The following is a 20091-nucleotide window of genomic DNA, read 5'->3' as shown; positions in this document are numbered from 1 at the left end:
TAGGGGACGTTCATGGAGTTTCGGCGCCCTCTATATGCAGATCCGTCAATTGCGTTGTGAAACTGTTGGCGCGAATGGGCGTGCATCGGATAAAATTTCCTAGATTACTTGGCGACACAAAGGCCAAGTTTTATTCCATTGCAGGTATATTATGATAGCTATCATTCTTTTCCTACTTAAAATTTTCTGCATAAAATATTGGTGATTTTTAACCTTCATTTTACTCGAGCCAAGAGCGAACAATCAGTTGTCCCCCATTCAGGTAGGTTTCGGGTAAAAAGTAAACAAACCAAACGCAAACAAGTTCTGCATCTCAGATCTCTGAAATCGTAATATGTACTGTTCATTTTTACGTATACATTTTTTTTATTTATTGATATCCTTATAGCTCTAATTTGTGTACATTAGTATATTAATGCTGTATTGCCATATAATTTCGCGATCCAGAACTTTTCATCAGTAAAAGATTAGCTGCAATATAGCAACACTGATAATTAATAGCTATTAAAACTGTGCCTGTTGCATTATTCAATTGATGCGCAACATTTATTACGTTTCTTTAAGGTATTTTATTGATTCAAACACCTCATTAATGTGGGTTTATTTTAAATATTGATTGAAATTCTTTGTCACTGTTACACTTGACTGTCAGTTTCTGGAAACATTTGTTTTAACAGCAATTTCATACCAGTTAAGAGTATATTCTATTCTGTCATATTTTTTATTTACTGAAGAAAATACCAGGAACAAGAATAAACAATGTAAACACAACATAGAAAAATATCAGTTTTTGTCTTTATTGTTAAAACAGACAAATATCAATTTTATGTCGCGTACATTTCCCTTTAAACAACCGAAAAGCATAAATTAAATTTTTGTTATTTTGTTGTTGAACGTTCTATGTTAATTTACTAGGTTTTCCAAATGTTATTGGTGTCATAGACTGCACCCATGTGAAAGTTCTGGCACCAAGGGAATATGAGGCTGACTACGTAAATCGCAAAGGCTACCATTCACTCAATGTACAGGTAAATTATGTGAAATGTGTTTATTGTTTTGAAACATCAAACATTCACTTTTTATTGCATTCTTTTAGAGTCTATGCTTTCAAACATAATGGAAAACTAATAAATTGGCTGTGCAAATTAACTATGTGCAAAATGTGCTTAATAAACACATTCTTTTTTCCATTTAATTTACATAATGAGGGTACTTCTGCAGTGCCATGTTGCTATGGATTTTGTAAAGTTTTTAGATGGCCCAGTTTGAATCGCCTAAAGAAATGTGTGAATAACAACATTTTAAACACAGACGCGAACTTCTGTATGATTCTACAATTGCTGCTTTCAGATGGTGTGCGATTCTGGCTATCGTTTTCTGAACGTGGTGGCAAAGTGGCCAGGAAGTGTGCATGATGCCAGGATATTTAGAAATTCCTTACTTTGTCAGCATTTAGAAAACGGTTAGTATTGTTTATAATGCATATACAGGGTTCGACACTAAGGCACGTCCGACAGACATTGTCTAGTAAGATCGGTGGTCGGGCTAGTAAAACTGTGGGCTAGCTTGTCCGACTGGTCGTACATAACAAATCTATACTGATTCATATAACTATACCTAACCGAAAACCTTTTTCTCTTAATGTGTAAAATAACTCTCGTATCCGTTATTTACATCAGAACAAAACTAGCGTATATAAATAAACGCAGAGAATTCACATGATTCATCGCTATTCCAATACAGTTATTACCATATACAGTTTTAGTTAATCCATATTGAAAAAATATTTTTTTTTGAATAATTTAATTGACCTTGACAGAGTTTCATAATAACCACACGGTCCATTCATTCAGCCGTTCTTTAATGCACCTTCATATTTTTGCATATTTTAAGGGTCATGTAGTATAAAGCTGCCTTTTTTTATGACCAAATAGAGAAAAAAAAGGTTCTTGAGAATGTTGCTTATATACACTTAATACCGAATACTTAATTAATAATGCTTAATTGTGTATCATATGCAATTTGCCTGATGTAATTTAACATTGATGTATTTCCAAATCTCCTGCAGGAACTCTTGATGGATGTATCTTGGGTGACAGTGGGTACCCCAGTAGACGTTATCTGATGACCCCTTACTTACAAACAAGGAACAGGGCACAGGAAAGGTAAACCCCAAAATCAATCACTTGTTTGTGAGAAATTACATATTTCTTGAATTTTCTTTTGGGAGTGTGCATATTGAGATACTCATGTGCATGTAATTCATAAATATTTGAATACTTCTACAATTTTCCAGCGCCCGCAAATGTTGTCTTTGGGACAAATTTATGTCATTAATAAAATAAATATTTTGCAAAATAATATTAACAAAAAAGATTGTGTGTAAAGATAATCAAAGTTAAAAAATCATTACTTGTTTACCAACATGACCCCAACCTATAAACAGGAGCAGACAAATGTATCAAGATCATCTTGAACCCACCCCACATAATACCCCCTCTCAACCCCCACCCCCTCAAAAAAAATTGTTACCTTTTTTTATTTTTTAAAGATCATCTAATACATGACCACACCCCACATTATACCCCTTCTCAACCCCCCTACTCCCCCCAAAATAATAAATTGTTTTTTCCTTTTATTTTTGAAAGATCATCTAATAAATTATCGAATATGAACAATTTCCCCACGATGGCTTACGTTATACTGTCAAGCACTCGAATAGTTGAGAACGCTGTCCTCCGACTGCTCTTGTTCGTATACTAAATTTTCGTACCCTAATTATATTTTTTTTCTTAACGACATTTTAAAAATATATGTACGAAAAAAATGTGGGTCGAAAATTTTGTAGTAGTAATCTGTGTACGTTGGAGTAAACTTCAAAGTACCTAGGGTATGGGGAAGTAGTACCGGTGGGAAACTTGACCCATTCAGCCTAAGTACCAGTTCATAGATTGTTAGAGATTGCCCCAAACCTCTCGATAAATTTGAAAGAGGACCGGATCCATGCTGCCTTTACCTTTATCAATGATAATCAGGAGGAATGCCGATTGAGAAAATTTAAATTACTCAATTGGACTGGCTCGGATTTTTTCATAGGTTGCCATTGTGAAGAATTTTTCATGGTATGGTAACTTAGACGAGCAGTTTCACTGATGCAGCATTGCAAAAATCATTTCATGCAATCATTATAATAACATTTAATGTTATTTCAGATACAACCGATCACTACTGAGGACCAGGGTTATTGTGGAGCAGGCATTTGGCGTTTTGAAACGTCGCTTTGCTTGCTTGGCGTATGGCCTGCGATGCCACCCTGGAAGATGCTGTAGCATTATCATTGCTACTGTATTCTTACACAATTATGGACTTGACTGTGGTGACATCTTGGAACCCAATCAGGATATGGATGTAAATCAACCCCCCAACATTGTTCATCAAGAAAACAACAATGGAATTCAATACAGGGATATATTTGCTGAACGTTATTTTTCTTAAAAGTTTTCCTTGCATGTATATACATATGTGTCGCGTTCTGAAAAAAACTTGGCATAATGCATGTACATAAAGTGTTGTCCCAGATTAGCCTGTGCAGTTGGCACACGCTAATCTGGGACAACACTTTACGCATATGCATTATGCCCAGTTTTCTCAGAACGCAACTCATATACAGACAGGAAATGTTTATGACACAGATATGCCCCCCCCTCCCTAAATGCTATAATAGCAACACAACTATATAAAATAAATGTTAAATACATATTGCTTTGTATGAAAAACATAACAATAACAATTAATTTAACCCTTTCCCACTTGGAAGCAAAGTGAAAATTGCTATGAGCAAACAGCATAAATCCAGAACAGCATGCATGTAACACGCTGTCTGTTCAGGTTTTATGCTGTTTGCTGCTCGACCGTATCTTGGGGTTGGAAGTGTGGCCTTTAAAAGTTGAATTTATTAAGAAGTCTTTAATTAAATTTAACTTTCTAAGGACTTCAAATCCGTCAAAATACGTATGTAAGTGATAAAGGGTTAAAAAAACAATGTCAAGATTTTATGGCAAGAAATTGTCTATTTGTTTCAATATAAGTATTTTGTTGAGTTCATGTATTTCCTTTTCTTGGACAATTTTATTTTCATAGTAAATCTTCTTTGCCTCCCAGGCTCTAATCTCGCTGGTAATTCGTCGGCTTTCAAGATCGTATAACTCTTCCTCCACATCAACCTTCCGTTTCTTCATTGATTTCTTGCCTGCATGATAATAAAACACAATATATTATAGTATTTGCTTTGTGATAGTTCATGCTTTAAAATGAATATCCTGATTGGATTCCACGATGTCGCCACAGTCAAGTCCATAATTGTGTAATTACATGTATACAGTAGCAATTATAATGCTACCTTTTTTGAGTTTACTTGATTTCTCAAGTGAGCTTTTGTGATCGGTCTTTGTCCGTCGTCTGTCGTCCACATTTGGTTTGAAAACACTCTATAGGCCACATTTCTTGTCTGATCTTCATGAAACTTGGTCAGAAGATTTGTCCGAATGATACTTTGGTCGAGTTTGCAACTGGGTCATGCTGGGTCAAAAACTAGGTCAGTAGTATGACATTGGTTCATGTGGGATCAAAATCTTGGTCACAAGGTTCAAATTTTTCAAATACCTTTTAAAAAGGGTAAGCGAACTAGGGCCATCTTGGCCCTCTTGTTTTTAAACAAGTTCTGTTTTGATTATGGTGATTTCTTATGAAAAGCGTGTTGACAATTACTTAACCTTTTATTATTCATGTATTGTTTTAATAAGTATTTAAGTGGCTTATAATCACCTCTGTTTTTCTCTGGTGTCACTCCTGTAGAAACATCCGACTCCAAGAGTATCTCGTATCTGTTAGAAAATTATTGATATTGAAAGAAACATATTTTTACAATTGATAAACCATATTTAATGTATTTTTCCACAGAAATAAAATAAGGGAAATTTACAAAGTGTTATATTTTGCACAGTTGTCCATGTTTTACGAAACTTCACACTAACTTGCATTTATTACAACGGAAGACAGACATAGTTTAACCAGCTATGTGAACTTACAGTACATTCCCGTTTGATATGCCACTGGAACATGGCTCCGTGGTGACAGCTGCAGGTGGGGAGTATTTCTGCACGCTGCAGGTGGCTGTTGAAGAGGACGGTTGACCCTCTTTTGGCGGCCTGTTCTCCTTCTCGAATGTGCCTACATAATCACACAGTGATTCATAAGATTAAAACAAGCAAATGTTGTAAGTTATTATGCCCTCCTTCAAAGAATAGGGGGTATATTGCTTTGCTCATGTCTGTCGGTCGGTAGGTCGGTCGGTCCGTCCACCAGGTGGTTGTCAGACGATAACTCAAGAACGCTTGGTCCTAGGATCATGAAACTTCATAGGTACATTGATCATGACTTGCAGATGACCCCTATTGATTTTGAGGTCACTATGTCAAAGGTCAAGGTCACGGTGACCAGAAATAGTAAAATGGTTTCCGGATGATAACTCAAGAACGCATATGCCTAGGATCATGAAACTTCATGGGTAGATTGATCATGACTCGCAGATGACCCCTATTGATTTTGAGGTCACAAGGTCACGGTGACCCGAAATAGTAAAATGATTTTCGGATGATAACTCAAGAACGCTTTTGCCTAGGATCATGACACTTCATAGGTACATTGATCGTGACTTGCAGATGACCCCTATTGATTTTCAGGTAAATAGGTCAAAGGTCAAGGTCACAGTGACAAAAGTTGTATTCACATAATGGCTGCCAGTACAACGGATAGCCCATATGGGGGGCATCGTGTTTTATTATTACTAAAATTCTTCACAATCAAGCCAGTTTTCTTAGCTTGTAGATTAATGGAATACAATTCCAGTGATCGCTGGTTCAATCGTCGGTTTTTGCCAGGCCCGATTTATGCCAAGCCATACATTCTCGCTCGCTCTGGCATCATAACCCAGTAGACAATTTATTGACTGAATTACAGTTGCTGGGTGCACAGGGACATTTGATGTAAATGATGCCCGATTGTACAATAATTTACATTTATAAACATTTAACTGAAATATCACACAAACGCTATGCAAATTACTTACTTTCCATACCCCCCGGTATTCCGTCCAGTTGGTGTGGATTTCGATCGCGAAGAATACCGGCCACGATCTCTTCTTCAATGGAGAAGTCCACCCTTCCATGGCCAGTTGATCTTGAATCGTCGACTTTACTACGCACTGAAATGAGATCTCATTTTGATGCGCAATCAAATAGATATTTAATTGAAGTGTAACTGCGTTTCATTCATTTAAATTGACGTTATTAGCTTTTTAGCAAAATCGGGCTTCCCATGCTTTGGGAGAAACTCCACCGGTCCGGTATGGTGACCACCAGCCGAACTCTGTACCGCGAGTCCAAATTAATGAGGCGATTCCGACATGAGACTGCATTATGTGTGGAATCAGTGCGTGTCCCAGCACTCTAAACTCGATCTACTTAGCCTAGACTAAGGAATACTGTGATCAATTGTGAATGATCAATCTACTTTTTAAACTTTTTTTAACTATGATGTGATCTTATGCTGTATGTGTGTGTGAGGGGTGCATATAACACAGAGAAAACACCAACTGCCACCAACAAAAATCACATTTTCAGGGAGAAGGAATCGAGCCATTTATTTTGAAAATTTTTAAAGAGGCCTTGGCAAATGAAAATTATTATATAATGCAAGCGTATATACCCACGGTTAAAACTGGGTATATTTCACATGAAATGTTTGAGGCATTTTGACATACAAAACATTTCATGAATTGGTTTTTGTTTGTTTGGCCCTTTTCTTGGTGTTTACCGAATTTCTCTTGTTGTCTTTTACTACATGTGGTTCTCCAACGAATATGTATTCGCTTAGCGCATTTGTTTAATATTTGAAAATAAAATTGGAATTGTTTTTTAGTTGCCACAGTCCCTCTAACAACCGCTATAATAACGCTATGAAGTTCATATAATGATATTTGCTTTGCTTCGCCATAAAACTTTTTCCAATAATACGATATACGGCTTAGTTATGAATATACTGAATACACCCATTAATGTTACATGGAATGCTCCGTATACTGAATTTGGGACAGTTCATTGTACAAATGTTAGTTCGTTCATAACTTAAAATTAGCGCGTATGTTATTCAATAGTATTAACATTTGATAACTATTAATGCATTACAAAATGAATTGTGTTGATAATACGATTAACAAAACTGATATGTTAAAAAAAACTAATTACACATTCTCATGACATGCTGTGTAAACCGAAATAGTGACATCAACCAATGAAATTGGACCGTGTGCAAAAGCGCGTCATCACCCGCGAACGACCATTTCATTTTAACCGTTCAGAAGTGTGAGACGTTCATTTAAAATTGGAAACTATGAAAAATTCAAGGCATGGATGTTTTAGATGGATTACAGTGCTATAGTAGATTTATATGATTGAAATAATAGTGGTGATTTTGACAAATGAGCTAACATTGGTGAAGATTTCAATATGCACTGGGACATATAGATTAACATGTCTCCATTTGCAATTGGTAACTGGATGAAATTTTCTATTATGATTCATAAATGGTGAACTCAAAACCGAATGATGACATTCAACCCTAGTTAACCCATTTATGCCTAGTGGACTATCTCATCATTCTAAATTGGATCAATTTATTTCCAAAATTAGACATATCTAGTAAATTTATTTCTATATATAGAATATATTCTTACTTAAATTATTTTAAGAAAACAGCGCAGACCAAGATGAGACGCCGCATCATGCGGCGTCTCATCTGGGTCTACGCTGTTTGCCAATGCCTTTTTTTCTAGACGCCAGGCATAAATGGGTTAACATGACCAAAACTGGAACTTTTACTTGAAATATAGAAACAGTAATGTAAGTGGGATGCCGTAAATGGATGAACATGTTGAATTTACCACATGGATCGTTTTACACACTTAACATGTAGTCTATTCAATTTCTTTAGTGGGACAATTTGAAATTCGTTTAAATTATGTTAGTGACTAAAGCAGCTTTGTACTCGTTCATGTACATGTTTCATTGAATGAAATGCGTACGTGGTCGTTTGTATAAAGCTTTGGGGAATTACATATTTGACTTCAGTATGGATACAGTAGTTTCTTAAGGAATGGACATAAACAGGAAGTAGGTAAGTCAATTCTAGTCTTTTATGTTGAATATTTGTTAACCGAGAACGGTGTGTTATGCGATAATTATAATGTGCTTCGCATGCAATTGGTCTTGTACACCAGTAACTATGATAATATCTGCACAATGCATTTTATTTCACTTTTTAATAACCTCGTTTGAAATGGATTTCACTTAGACGAAATGCTTACTGTATTGTGTCGCTTATATTGTAAAAAGCACCTTACTTACCACTGTTCTTAGAGTTCTTAAACATCGTTTTGATCTCCTCCACGCCCCGATTTTCTGAGCATACGCCTGACCTGTAATTTTTATATTTTAAATTTGTATCAGCGTATATACGAATGAGCAACTTAGCATGAATAAAATCATTTCTTTTTTGCGAACATTGAATGATTTGTTCCGCATGTAAAAAATCGTAGTTGTTTATAAATTTGTTAAGAAAATAAGAAATTAAAAGAATACTATTGTAGATCTCGTTTTACAAATTACTGAAAATAAACCTCATTTATTATAGACAATAACTATTTAGTATTATTACACAATTTACATAACTTTTGCAAAAATCAGAAAATTTACAAACGCGTTCAAATCCAGGGCGATTTTCTCCCAGCACAGCTTCTTCTTCAGCTTGCCTTGATTTGCCCCTTGAAATCGCTCAAAAATCTCTTCCTGGGATTTGATCAGTTCTAAGGCAAAGGCCTTTTCTGACTTGGACCAATTTTGACAGCGTTTCTTGGTTTTTTCTTCGGCCATTTTGTTTTGTTTGTAAACAGACGACTTTTGGAAGAGTACCGATTGTACCCAAAACTATCGGCAAGATAATCGCATAAAAATCGCTTAGCTAAACTCTTCGCTCAACTCGTTTAAGAAATCGGTTTAAGTTGCAGTACTTAGCTTAACCACTAAATGGGGTTTAAGTCTTAATTTAATCTTTATAACTTAAGAATTTTCGAGAAATCGGGGCCTGATGATTATAATTTTTATACTAAGACGATGATATTTGGTCGTTAACTTTGAACACTGATGATTATTTATTCTAAAACTATATGGAACGTTATTGATTGGTGAAATTGGTTTCAATGTGTCCTTTTCTTTGAATACTGTCATGTTTCAGTTGAATAAAGTAAAGGCATTACAATAAATTGTATTACTGAGTTACCTAGAAAATAAAGTGTATATGGGGTTAATCTGGTGAGAACTGAATTATGTATGATGTTCCAATCCGGACCAAGAAGATCTATTAAAATTCAGTGGCCCGTACACCAGTTCGGCGAATTCCCTACATTGTATCGACCATTGCATGGCGGCGCCCTCAACTATTTTATTCATATGAGTAAATTTATCTTTTCTGTGAAAATTGGGCAAAATTCATGTGCGTAAAGTGTCGTCCCAGATTAGCCGGTGCAGTCCGCCTTAATTGGATTTTTGCGAAGAAGAGACTTCATTTAAACCAAAAAATTCATAAAAGTGGAAATTGTCGTCCCTGATTAGCCTGTGCGGACTGCATAGGCTATTCTGGGACGACACTACGGACATGCATTATGCCCAGTTTTCTCAGAACACGACTCGAATAATGACTCTTGGCTTTCGATTATTTAGTATCTCTGAATGAAATATCGGTATAGAGACACAAAGTTAGTCCAAAAAACAACAACAACAACATGTATCATAAAACAATTTGATATTATGGTTGTTTTTCAACACAGTTCTTGAAAGAGGGTTCATGAATAAATACAATATCGTGTATGTGGATAAGGATATGCATTGTATCAAATACAGGATAGTTACTAGAAAATGCTCGATTGACAGAACACAAATACGTCTTCAACACCAAGTGCATGGATGTTCAGTTACTAGGGTCGTTACCTACTCAACGGACAGCGCCATTTTGAAGAACTTCAGCGAGTAGTCTCTACCGCGCCAATTCTTGTAGTAGAGTCCATCATAGTACTACCCGGGAGGGGTGTACGATCCGCAGGGCTTGTAGTATTTGCCGGTTGGCAAGGTGTTTGAACAGAAGTTGTACCACCAACCGGCGCGCATGTGGAGTGCGCATTCGTGGTCATCTAGTTTATCGTAGGTCGCGAACGGCCGCCCGTTGTTGGCGGAGAAGTCTTCAGGACGGACCTTATCGGAAGCGTATCTGTAGATGTTCAACTTATAATCCGGCTTGGATCCCAGCGAGAAGTGACTGTAGACGATGGTTTTACGCGTATTTTGGCAGTCCTGCATCGTCATGTTGAGCATTTTGTAACCTTTAGCAAACAGAACATACCGCACATACGACATTTGAATATAATTTCAAACTAGGCACAAACTGCACGCCTCGTTCAACATAAACATATGTATATATAGTGATATTCCAAGATATGTAGCATAATAACTGGAAGATTTAGTTTGTGTATCAAACAGCAAAATCCTATGATTAAGCAACACGTTCGTATTAAGTTGTGTTGCTTAACGATTGTATGTGAAGCATGCTGTATAAGAATGTTAAGCCCTTGAATTTGAGCTTTCCGCTCTATATCAATTTGTGGGACGTGCTAAAGCGATTGTATACGTACCAGCGTCTGCCAGAGCCTTGATGCGACTCAGACCTATCCACCCGTCCCCTACGGAAATATTCCCGAACCCAAATTCGTAACTGTTGAAGTTTTGAATGAAACTGCCCGCCCCGTACTTTCGCTTTAAAATCACGTAGCTGGGTTTCGGCGTCTCAAATTCGAAAAAACACCTGTAATATTAGAAAGGAAATTCATTAAGACCTTTGTGACGATAAGACCTGATACCCACTAGGGGCAATTTTGTAACTTTGTTTTATGAACGTTCCATTGCTGCACTTTGCGCAAATGGTTGGCTGGTTGGTTAGTAAAAGTAAACGCCTATGATTATCGATGTCCATCATATGTATTATACTTTAAACAGTCAACCGTTTATTTACGATATAAACCACTATGTTATCACCCCCGTCGAAGAGCAGCTACGGAAAAATGATGCGATAACTTTGTTATCAAGAACAATCTTATTTGACGAAGAGCATGGTATGCTTGTAGGAACCGGAAGGAAGGATTTCATTGCGATCTGGAAACATACCAAAATCTTTCAGCTGGATTGGTTGATGACTTATTAATATATGTTTATGCATTTGTTATTTGCCTGTTTGATTAATCATTATATATGTGATGATTCGACAGGATGCCATATAATATATAAATCTGAATATGTGTCAAGGATGATCTGGAGTTGTTTAAGTGCTATGAGGTAAACACCTAATTAATTAAACGTGTGGAAGCGTATATATGCGATTAAGCGTTTAAATATACACAATGTTGTCGATATTCTAGAATTTGATAGTCATGCATTAAGAATTCTATATATGCCGTGGCGTCACTACGCTATTGCCATCTGCATACGGATGCGTAGATACATATCTACATATGCATGCACTTATATAAAGACCGCAAAGGAATATATGTCGTAACAAGCATATTGTTTTTGCATTGTTGTTTAAATGTGATAACGTTAAGATTATATTAACTTCAAACACCAGGATCAGCGTTTAATACGTGTATGTGCAGCAAAATACGCATACTTGTTCTGTCATGTAGTTTCTATATTCACTTCCGCATGCGTTAGGAAGTATATGTAATTGAAATAAACATTCATTCATTGATAAAATACCATGGGTAAGCATTTTCAAAATTGATTTAAATGCTTCACAGTGTGAGTAATTTAATGTATTGTGATATCTGTACATGTTTAGTGGAATCGCGTCAGGCATATGTTGGCGCAAAATGAAAATAGTATCACAGTATTACCCAGCATGCAGTACGAATAAGCACAACGGCTAGTTGAGAGATGACAAAAGCACAAGCATATTTAATCGGCTATTCAAATACACTTACACGCTATTCAAATGCATATTATTTAATTGTATGCATGTAAATCGGACACAAAATTTTCAAACTAACACTCACTTTGATCGTTATTTAATAGTTTTACTGTTATAAATCACTACGGTTGATATTTACAAAATCGTATCATGCTATGTTGCCGGCTGATTATGTATGCATATATTTATTCACGATGATAATTTAACTTTTAAGACATGTCCTGTAAAATCACATACTGACATTATATGCCGAATACGACCGAAATGTAAAACAACCTCTGGTCCCGTATTCACTCACCAATTCATATAAAGGCTTACGAATTAAGGTAAAGTCCAAGAAAGACATTTCTGACTTAGAATATGTCCAGGCTACACATAGTGCCTTGGTCAGTAACAAAATGTCCTTAATAAAGAAATATGTAATAAGAGCTGGGTTTTTTCAACGTTTTACTTATTATAAATGAAATAACTGGATATATTCATTAAAATAATTCTTTATCCAGATTCTTAAGTCTAAGAATTGTTTGGTAAATACGGGCCCTGGAATAAATGAAGGAGATCTGTACATTAAGATCGCTAATAAACGTGTTCCTCCTTATCTAAAGAAAGAATATGAAACAAGGATCAAGGAACAAAATTTCTCTTCTTGAATCAAGGCCGTACATGATTTATGATTTATATTGGATTCAATGCAGGATCGTGTGTTATGCAACGAGCGGTCATATAAAATACTACACCACACTTAAACATGTCAGTTTTATATAGCAGTACATGAAATAAGAGACGATATCATACTGTAATAAACGTTTGTATAAAGCGACGTATAATTCATGAACGAGATGACCAACATGGACGTTTGGTTTAAACAAGCAACAGATTCATGATTTTACTGTGAATATTATTAATTTGCCGAATTCCTCCTTTATGTCATTTATAACTATATTACACATTTACTTTCAGATTTGTTGAATACGCATCATGATATTTGGTGAAATTAAAAAAAATCACTATTAAATGCATTATGTGTTAATTTCACAGATAATTTGTTAGAAAAACACAACTACAAAACAAGAAAACCAAAAGGCGCGTAGGCGCTCACCAATTATCCGACGGAGCATAATTGCTTAGAGCATTCTAATGCTTATATACTGTACTATATGGCTTTGGACCTTATGCTTTCTTACATGACCCATGTTTGTCTGGGCCGATACCTTTTTTGAACAAATGATCTGAGTTAGATATTCAGATTGGAAAACAGGATGATACTTATCCAGTTAAACTTTTATCGAATAAAGGTGTATTCGGTTTAATCGAATTATGCTGCTCTCCGATGTTCCTTAAATAACATAAGGACAAATGCCAAATTATCTAGCTGCCATGGCCACGTCAACTGACTTGTATCTTTTTCGAACATGGTGTTGATAAAATAAGAACACAATTTGTTCTGTTAAAGTTCATGATGGTTACATAAAAACAAACTAAAGCCCATGGCATCTATATTCAGCTTGGAACTAGATAATTATAATACATGTATTGTAAGAACAAAATTAGTTTTGAGCAAGTTTCGTGATATTTTGTTAAATCATGTAACTCATAGGGTTTCCACAGGGTTTTTCCATTTTTGTGGTGCCCTATGCCTTGATAGATATGTTTTTACGGACCGTAAAAAATAATAAAACTCGACTGGGTTATTAATACACATGTCCTGAACAGTTAAATAACGAATTTACTTGAATTTCATTTTTATGGTTTTGATATATATTCATGTGTAAGGAAAGCCATCCTGCAATTGGAGGCCGTTTTTTTAAAACAACCGGAGCTATGACTGAACAAAATCGAGATACTGTTCGTTACAACAAATGTTGCAACAGTCATGAATATTAGACGAAAACTACAACTGTGGGCAATTTTTGTCAATTTACATGACCCATTTATTACAGCATATGTTTCAAATATGTGTAATTTTTTAAGTTGAGTAATTACACATTATTAATACATAAAAGGCTCGATGTTCTTTTACTGACGATAGGCTTAATTAATAATGAATGAATGGATTCATCTATCTATTCATCAATCAATTAACCAATCAATTAATCACTTAATTTTGAGGTCGTGTAATGGATATGGTGTCCGCCTAGCGACCGGGAGGTCACGGTTCGATCCCCACCGTGGGAGCGTTCTTTAGATCTCTCCCAAAGACACCAAGTACTGGTTCTAGGACCAGGAAACGGACTCGAAAGCGTTAATATAAGCCTTACGCTTTTGGTAGAATCGAGCTAAAATAAATAGGTTTAAACTAATTAATCAATTAGATTAGATAAAAAGTAAGTCAGTCAGTCATTCAGTTAAATAAGTAGATAAATTGTGAACATCATTTATTTCGACTCATACGGAACTAAGTATCTGAACGGTATATCACAGCCGTGTGTGTATCTGTTAATGATATAGAGGATATTTGTTGGATCCGGTGGATTATCGATTTTAATTCACGAGTGATCATAGAAAATAATATTTTCACGAGTGGCGCAGCCACGAGTGAAAATATATGTTTTCTATGATCACGAGTGAATTAAAGTCGATAATCCACCGAATCCAACAAATTTTCTTTTTATTTAATGCATTTTTCACAGTTTATATACATTGTTCAAGAGTTGAACTAACGAATTTTGCTGGGATAATGACGTCATTTCGTCAAAAAAATGACGTCATTTCACAGTAAACAATGAAAATTATCGATAATTCTCACTGATAATTTTCACTGTTTGAAACAGTGAAATTATCAGTTTTAATTCACTGATATTTCTCTATAAACCACCGGAAAGCATTAAATAAATAATGGAATACAACAAAATGTTGCTCCATGCATAAGATGCCACTAACAAAAATGCGTATAGACAGAGATATAAAGCGAACCTTGATACTTGGTGAAGTCCGCATCATTGAGAACGATGGCTTCACTGAACGGTTCCATATCCGCCTTCAGCTGTTCGAACTCCACACTTCCGGTCGGCCTCTTCCTGTCAGCACGTGCACCGACGAGCACAAGCGCGCAAAGTAACAGATGCATAAACATTGTGCAATGTGACGTCTAACCCACAGCCCTCGCGACTGAGATAACACTAGTGTTTTGCATTTATATAGGGGTGTTTGATTTATGACACAATTGACCGATAGGATTTCCACATTTATTTAGATCGGACGTTAACAACTGCAATGAATTCGGTAAAGTAGTGTTTCAATGGTAAATGACGCATGCTACTCTGATGGCATGTAGTAAACACCCATTCGAAAAAGTTATTTTTACTTAAAAATGATGTAACAAAAATAACCACATGGAAGTAATGTATCAAAAACAAAAACAAAACACACAACAAAACACAATATGATTGTGATGTGTCTATTGCAAAGCTTCGCGCGATAGAGATCTAAACACGCTATCTCAAAAATTCAATCGGTCTGAGCAAGCATACCATACGAAACCAGACATGCTTTAACCTTCACCGATACGAAGGTTTTACATACATGTACGTGAATCATCAGGAAGTAAACAAGTAAAAAAGTCCCTTTAGTCTGATATGTTTGTGACCAGGCTTATTGTCCACTAACATACGGGAGAGGCTTGGACAAATCAGACCAAGGCTTTAAAGTAATGCAATATTTGAATACTTGAGCAAGTAGAAATTGTGCACTACAAATATACTGAATTTAACTGTACAAATACAGCGCTCTTGATCCGGAACAAGGAAATGAATAACAGTACTCTTCAAATAATGATAAAAAGAGTCATCAAGTAATGTAATGGAATACGTATTCAAGTGTTCATTTATGATAATGTCTCAAAGCACGTGCCGTCACACATTGTAAATGATTCAGTTTAGTAAAATAATTATTGTGATTAGTTAATATATCATGCCTTAAAGGGATCTTTTCACGCTTTGGCAAATTGACAAAATTGAAAAAAGTTGTTTCAGATTCGTAAGTTTTCGTTTTAGTTATGATATTTGTGAGGAAACAGTAATACTGAACATTAACCATGCTCTAATATAGCCATTATATGCATCTTTTGACGATTTTAAAACCTAAAAATTATAAAGCGTTGCAACGCGAAACGATTGAATAATTTGGAGAGTTCTGTTTTTGTCGTTAAATTTTGTGAAACTACGAAGATTGCTTATATAAGGTATAAAATACGTCATGAATGTGTACACGGCGGAATAGCTCAGTAGGCTAAAGCATTTTTACTTCAGGACTCTGGCAGGACTCCAGGGGTCACTGGTTCGAAACCTGCTCCGGGCAATGTTCTTTTCCTTTTTTTATTTTTTTTCTTGATTTTTTACTGGAGCTTTTATGATCCAATGTTTACATTTATCAATATAAAGCATTTAATGAATAAGTTTAAAAAAAAAGCCAAAATCTGTGAAAAGGCCCCTTTAACTCATAATGAAACTAGTAATACCCCTGCTTTACAGTAATGAAATGTGTTTAATACTAAATGCAACAAATGTATAGTATACATTTAAATATGTAAACAAACTAAAAGATCTAATATAACCTGATGTTTTTCTAATTTTTAATCAAGGATGCATCTGGAAAAATACACATTAGTATAATCAACCCTAAATATTGAAAAAATTATGCAATTTTTAGATACTCTCAGCACTTAAGGTACATTCGTCGGTTCCCTGTTTTTTGTTCTACAATCAACAGCCTGGTACATTTGCAGAAATAATACAACTTTACAACTTTTCCGAAAAAGGTCAACGTTTGCGATACTATATAACCGAAAAACTCTAGTTTCATATCGTGAACCAAGCTCGTAAAGTTGCCTCTGTTTAAATCTGTTTATTTAAGTTCGATTGCATCCAAAGCCTAGGGCTTATTTGAACACCCCCCCCCCTTGTATTTAGCGGCCTATTAAGATCCTTTTATTTATGTGAAATTTGGTACGCGGAATAGCAAATTTTGTTTGCGTTATCCACCTGTTCCTCTGTAATTCATACGCTTGGTAATTAAGCAACTACGCATCTTATTAAAACAGACTCATCAATATTTAGCGTGTGTACTCAATTTTTAGCCCAATTTTAGCAAAACAGGGTCAGGATGTTAATATTGACAAAATTGGACAAGGTCGATATTTGGCCATTTTGGGTGAAAAACTAGGTCACAAGGGCCAAATAAGAGAAAACATTACGAACACTTTAGAAATTACTGTATTGATTGGATCTATATAAAACTTTGTCAGAATGTTTGTTGAAAAAACATGTCGGTCAAGTTTGATAATGGGTAATTTCCGGTCAAATATTAGGTCACTAGGGCAATTTTTTGGAAAACCTTGTGGATACTCAAGAGTCACTGTTTCGATTGTATCTATACCATATTTTGTCTTAATTTTCGCCTTAGTTATATGAAGGACAAGATGGGTCATCTGGGGTAAACAACTAGGTCATGCATCAAAACAAAGTTTATATGAGTGATCAGTGCTTGTCATATATTATAGGGCAATCTTGGCCCTCTTGTTTCATTAAGTGGACCTTAAACACAGATTGACCAGTTTTTCTGAAAATTCGTGTTTCTACAATGTATTTGAATAACGATGCAAGTCTGTCGTCAATATTGTTGATGCATGGTTTACAATATGTTTATAAAGTATTGTCATTCGAGCAAGATTTTACAATATTTAATGCTTTGGTTATAAAAGAACTTATGAAGAACAACTGCGAGCTTTTCTTATCAACTTGATAAACTTGACTATGTTTATATGTATATCAAATTCTATAAAAACTAATCTTTTGAACCTCTGTTCATTTACTTAATGACAAAAATGTTCACTATTGTACTTTATTTGTACTTAACAATAGTTGAGAAAATAAAACTCACATGGAAATATGTTGGTTAAATGATGTGGATTATGAATTCCGATGTGTCAACAGTTGTGCGCGAATCTGAATATTTCGAACCACCTATAAAAGTGTGTTTTGAGTATCTATCAAACCACAAACCACTTCTGCTCAGTATTGCCTATGTAATATGACATGCAGTTTTACGCATGTATTGAAACACTATTGATGATATTGGGATTCGCTTACAGCAACAATTTTGATTTCTTTGGGGCTAAGGATGGTTGAACACATGGGAACCTTGAGGTAAATGACTGATTTGAGCAATATTATTGCAAAGCTGGATTATGCGCTGATGTCAAGCATCACTGGCGATGTAACAGACTAAGCACGCGGTTAAATAATGTCGATTAATTAATTGGAAACTTTGATCCTGGTGTCAGCAAATTTCTGTATGTTGTTTGATTTAAAATCTGCACTTTGTATGTATGAAGGTCCTCGCGTTGAAAGTCCTTTATTTGTACGAACTTTTCCAGTGTGTGATATATGTACATGAAGGTCCTCGTGTTGTGTGTAGTTGTCCAGTCTGTGTGAAATATGCAAATGAACGTCCTCGCCTTGATGTCCTCTTACGTGTAGCTCAGCAAGAGAGGTCCTCGAAGTATTTCTTGTGGTAACTACTGCGTTTATAATGTTTTTTAACAGAGTTTTTTCTTTCCTTCCTATATCTGCGTATTCATTTACTTTGCAATAGAGAAAGGACAACGTTTTAATGATGTCAACAAAAACAATGTTAAAGTCCAGGTCCCCGGAAAGGTACCTATACAAGCATGTGTGTGCGTGCGTGTGTGCGGGTGTATCATCGTGTGTTTTTACGTTTTAATTTATTGTATAATACCTTGTATTGAAATGAGCATTCCTTTAAATTCGCATGTTTATTATCTTTTATTGAAGATTAACGTAGGAAGTCACGACTGAAATGCAATCAAATCGAAGAAACGCCAACTAAACCATAGTAAAGGGAGAACGCTCTAAGTACAAATCATTTCAACTATTTTCATGATAGCATCCCTTGTATCACCCAAGCTCTTCAGAACGACCGCTTTATTTTGCGTGGCAATGTCAACAAGCTCCTGAAATCAAGCAAAGTATTATGTTTGTTTATTTCAACATCGCACAATACTTCTTTGCGTATCATTGTTTGTCATTATAAGCCGACTAAGCAATTACTAATAACAAGTTTTCTCTGCATCAATATTTATAATATAGTTATATGAGAGCCAAATCTCGCATGCAGTAACAGCATGATGTCTATGGCTATGGATATTTTCGGAGTGGGTTTAAGGTTAAAACAGAATGTACAAACGCATTGACAAATAGACACCCAGATTGTACTTGTATTGAAAATCTTTCAAGTGGATTGATCGCCTCCGAGGAAAAATAATGGACAAAATATGAATTTATGTGTATACAAGTTTTTTTTGAATGCCAAGAAGATATGTTGATATCAGACCTGGGTGCTGTGGCTTTGCAAGTTAGCGAGATTGTGAACTCCGACTGTTATTATAGTAGTATTCGTCTGTTTGAGCGCCGTAGCCTCCTTCACTGTGCTTTGGTGATTCACGGAAAGGCCGTCGGTGAACAAAACAGCGACATTGCCTGCTGACGGTCTGTCACCGTGCTGATACTATTCGATGTTTATTCCAAAATAACTTCAATTGCATTTTGCGATATAATTTTGTTAAAGTTTGACATTACAAATATTTATAAGTTCAACATATTTTTGTATATCTTTTATAACGTTTTACATAAACTTTTAACACAGAGACACTGTATATATAATCATATGTTTAAAAACTTGCCACAGTGACGTTTTCTCGTACGAATTTCAGAGCAAGGTCGGTGCGCGAGGAGCCATTGTGGTAGGGGACGTAGCTCAGAGCTCCGAGTAAGCTCGCTTTGGTCGTGTAATCGTTCAAGTACCATTGAATATGGGGCGTCATGTCATACAATAAAAGCGCCACCTATAAAATGACTTTATTGTATAGGCAACTTATGCAACAAGCTGATTATTTTCAAACACAAATTAATATGAATAAAAGAATCAAAATACGTCCTTAATTACGAC

At 35.5% G+C, this 20091-nt stretch overlaps 3 protein-coding genes and 1 long non-coding RNA gene across 6 annotated transcripts in view; 1 reads left to right on the top strand and 3 right to left on the bottom strand.

Moving 5' to 3' along the window:
- Nucleotides 1-74: 74 nt before the first annotated feature.
- On the top strand, nt 75-3646 carry LOC127860884 (putative nuclease HARBI1). Its single transcript, XM_052399191.1, has 6 exons — nt 75-144; nt 230-262; nt 916-1028; nt 1351-1462; nt 2069-2165; nt 3213-3646. The coding sequence occupies exons 1-6, from the start codon at nt 75-77 to the stop codon at nt 3493-3495; spliced, it is 708 nt and encodes a 235-aa protein (XP_052255151.1). The 3' UTR covers nt 3496-3646.
- A 406-nt stretch (nt 3647-4052) lies between these two features.
- On the bottom strand, nt 4053-9196 carry LOC127859984 (uncharacterized). The gene is made up of 6 exons (XM_052397659.1): nt 8815-9196; nt 8463-8533; nt 6128-6262; nt 5088-5229; nt 4825-4883; nt 4053-4249 (listed from the first exon to the last, which is right to left on the bottom strand). The coding sequence occupies exons 1-6, from the start codon at nt 8985-8987 to the stop codon at nt 4053-4055; spliced, it is 777 nt and encodes a 258-aa protein (XP_052253619.1). The 5' UTR covers nt 8988-9196.
- A 702-nt stretch (nt 9197-9898) lies between these two features.
- Nucleotides 9899-11152, bottom strand: LOC127859991 (uncharacterized). Its single transcript, XR_008039555.1, has 2 exons — nt 10799-11152; nt 9899-10489 (listed from the first exon to the last, which is right to left on the bottom strand). It is a non-coding gene; the product is annotated as an uncharacterized LOC127859991 (long non-coding RNA).
- Nucleotides 11153-18893: 7741 nt separating this feature from the next.
- LOC127859977 (collagen alpha-1(XIV) chain-like) overlaps nt 18894-20091 on the bottom strand; it is a 69914-nt gene continuing 68716 nt past the window's right edge. For all 3 annotated transcript variants that reach the window (XM_052397645.1, XM_052397644.1, XM_052397643.1), the window contains exons 7-9: nt 19826-19987; nt 19477-19650; nt 18894-19096 (exon numbers count right to left, since the gene is read on the bottom strand). In XM_052397645.1, the coding sequence (XP_052253605.1) occupies nt 18995-19096; nt 19477-19650; nt 19826-19987 (438 nt within the window). In that variant the 3' untranslated portion in view covers nt 18894-18994. The remainder of the gene's footprint in view (nt 19097-19476; nt 19651-19825; nt 19988-20091) is intronic.

Source organism: Dreissena polymorpha, chromosome 15 (genome assembly GCF_020536995.1).
Source record: "Dreissena polymorpha isolate Duluth1 chromosome 15, UMN_Dpol_1.0, whole genome shotgun sequence".
Classification (NCBI taxonomy): domain Eukaryota; kingdom Metazoa; phylum Mollusca; class Bivalvia; order Myida; family Dreissenidae; genus Dreissena; species Dreissena polymorpha.
This window is presented reverse-complemented; position numbering and strand designations above follow the sequence as displayed.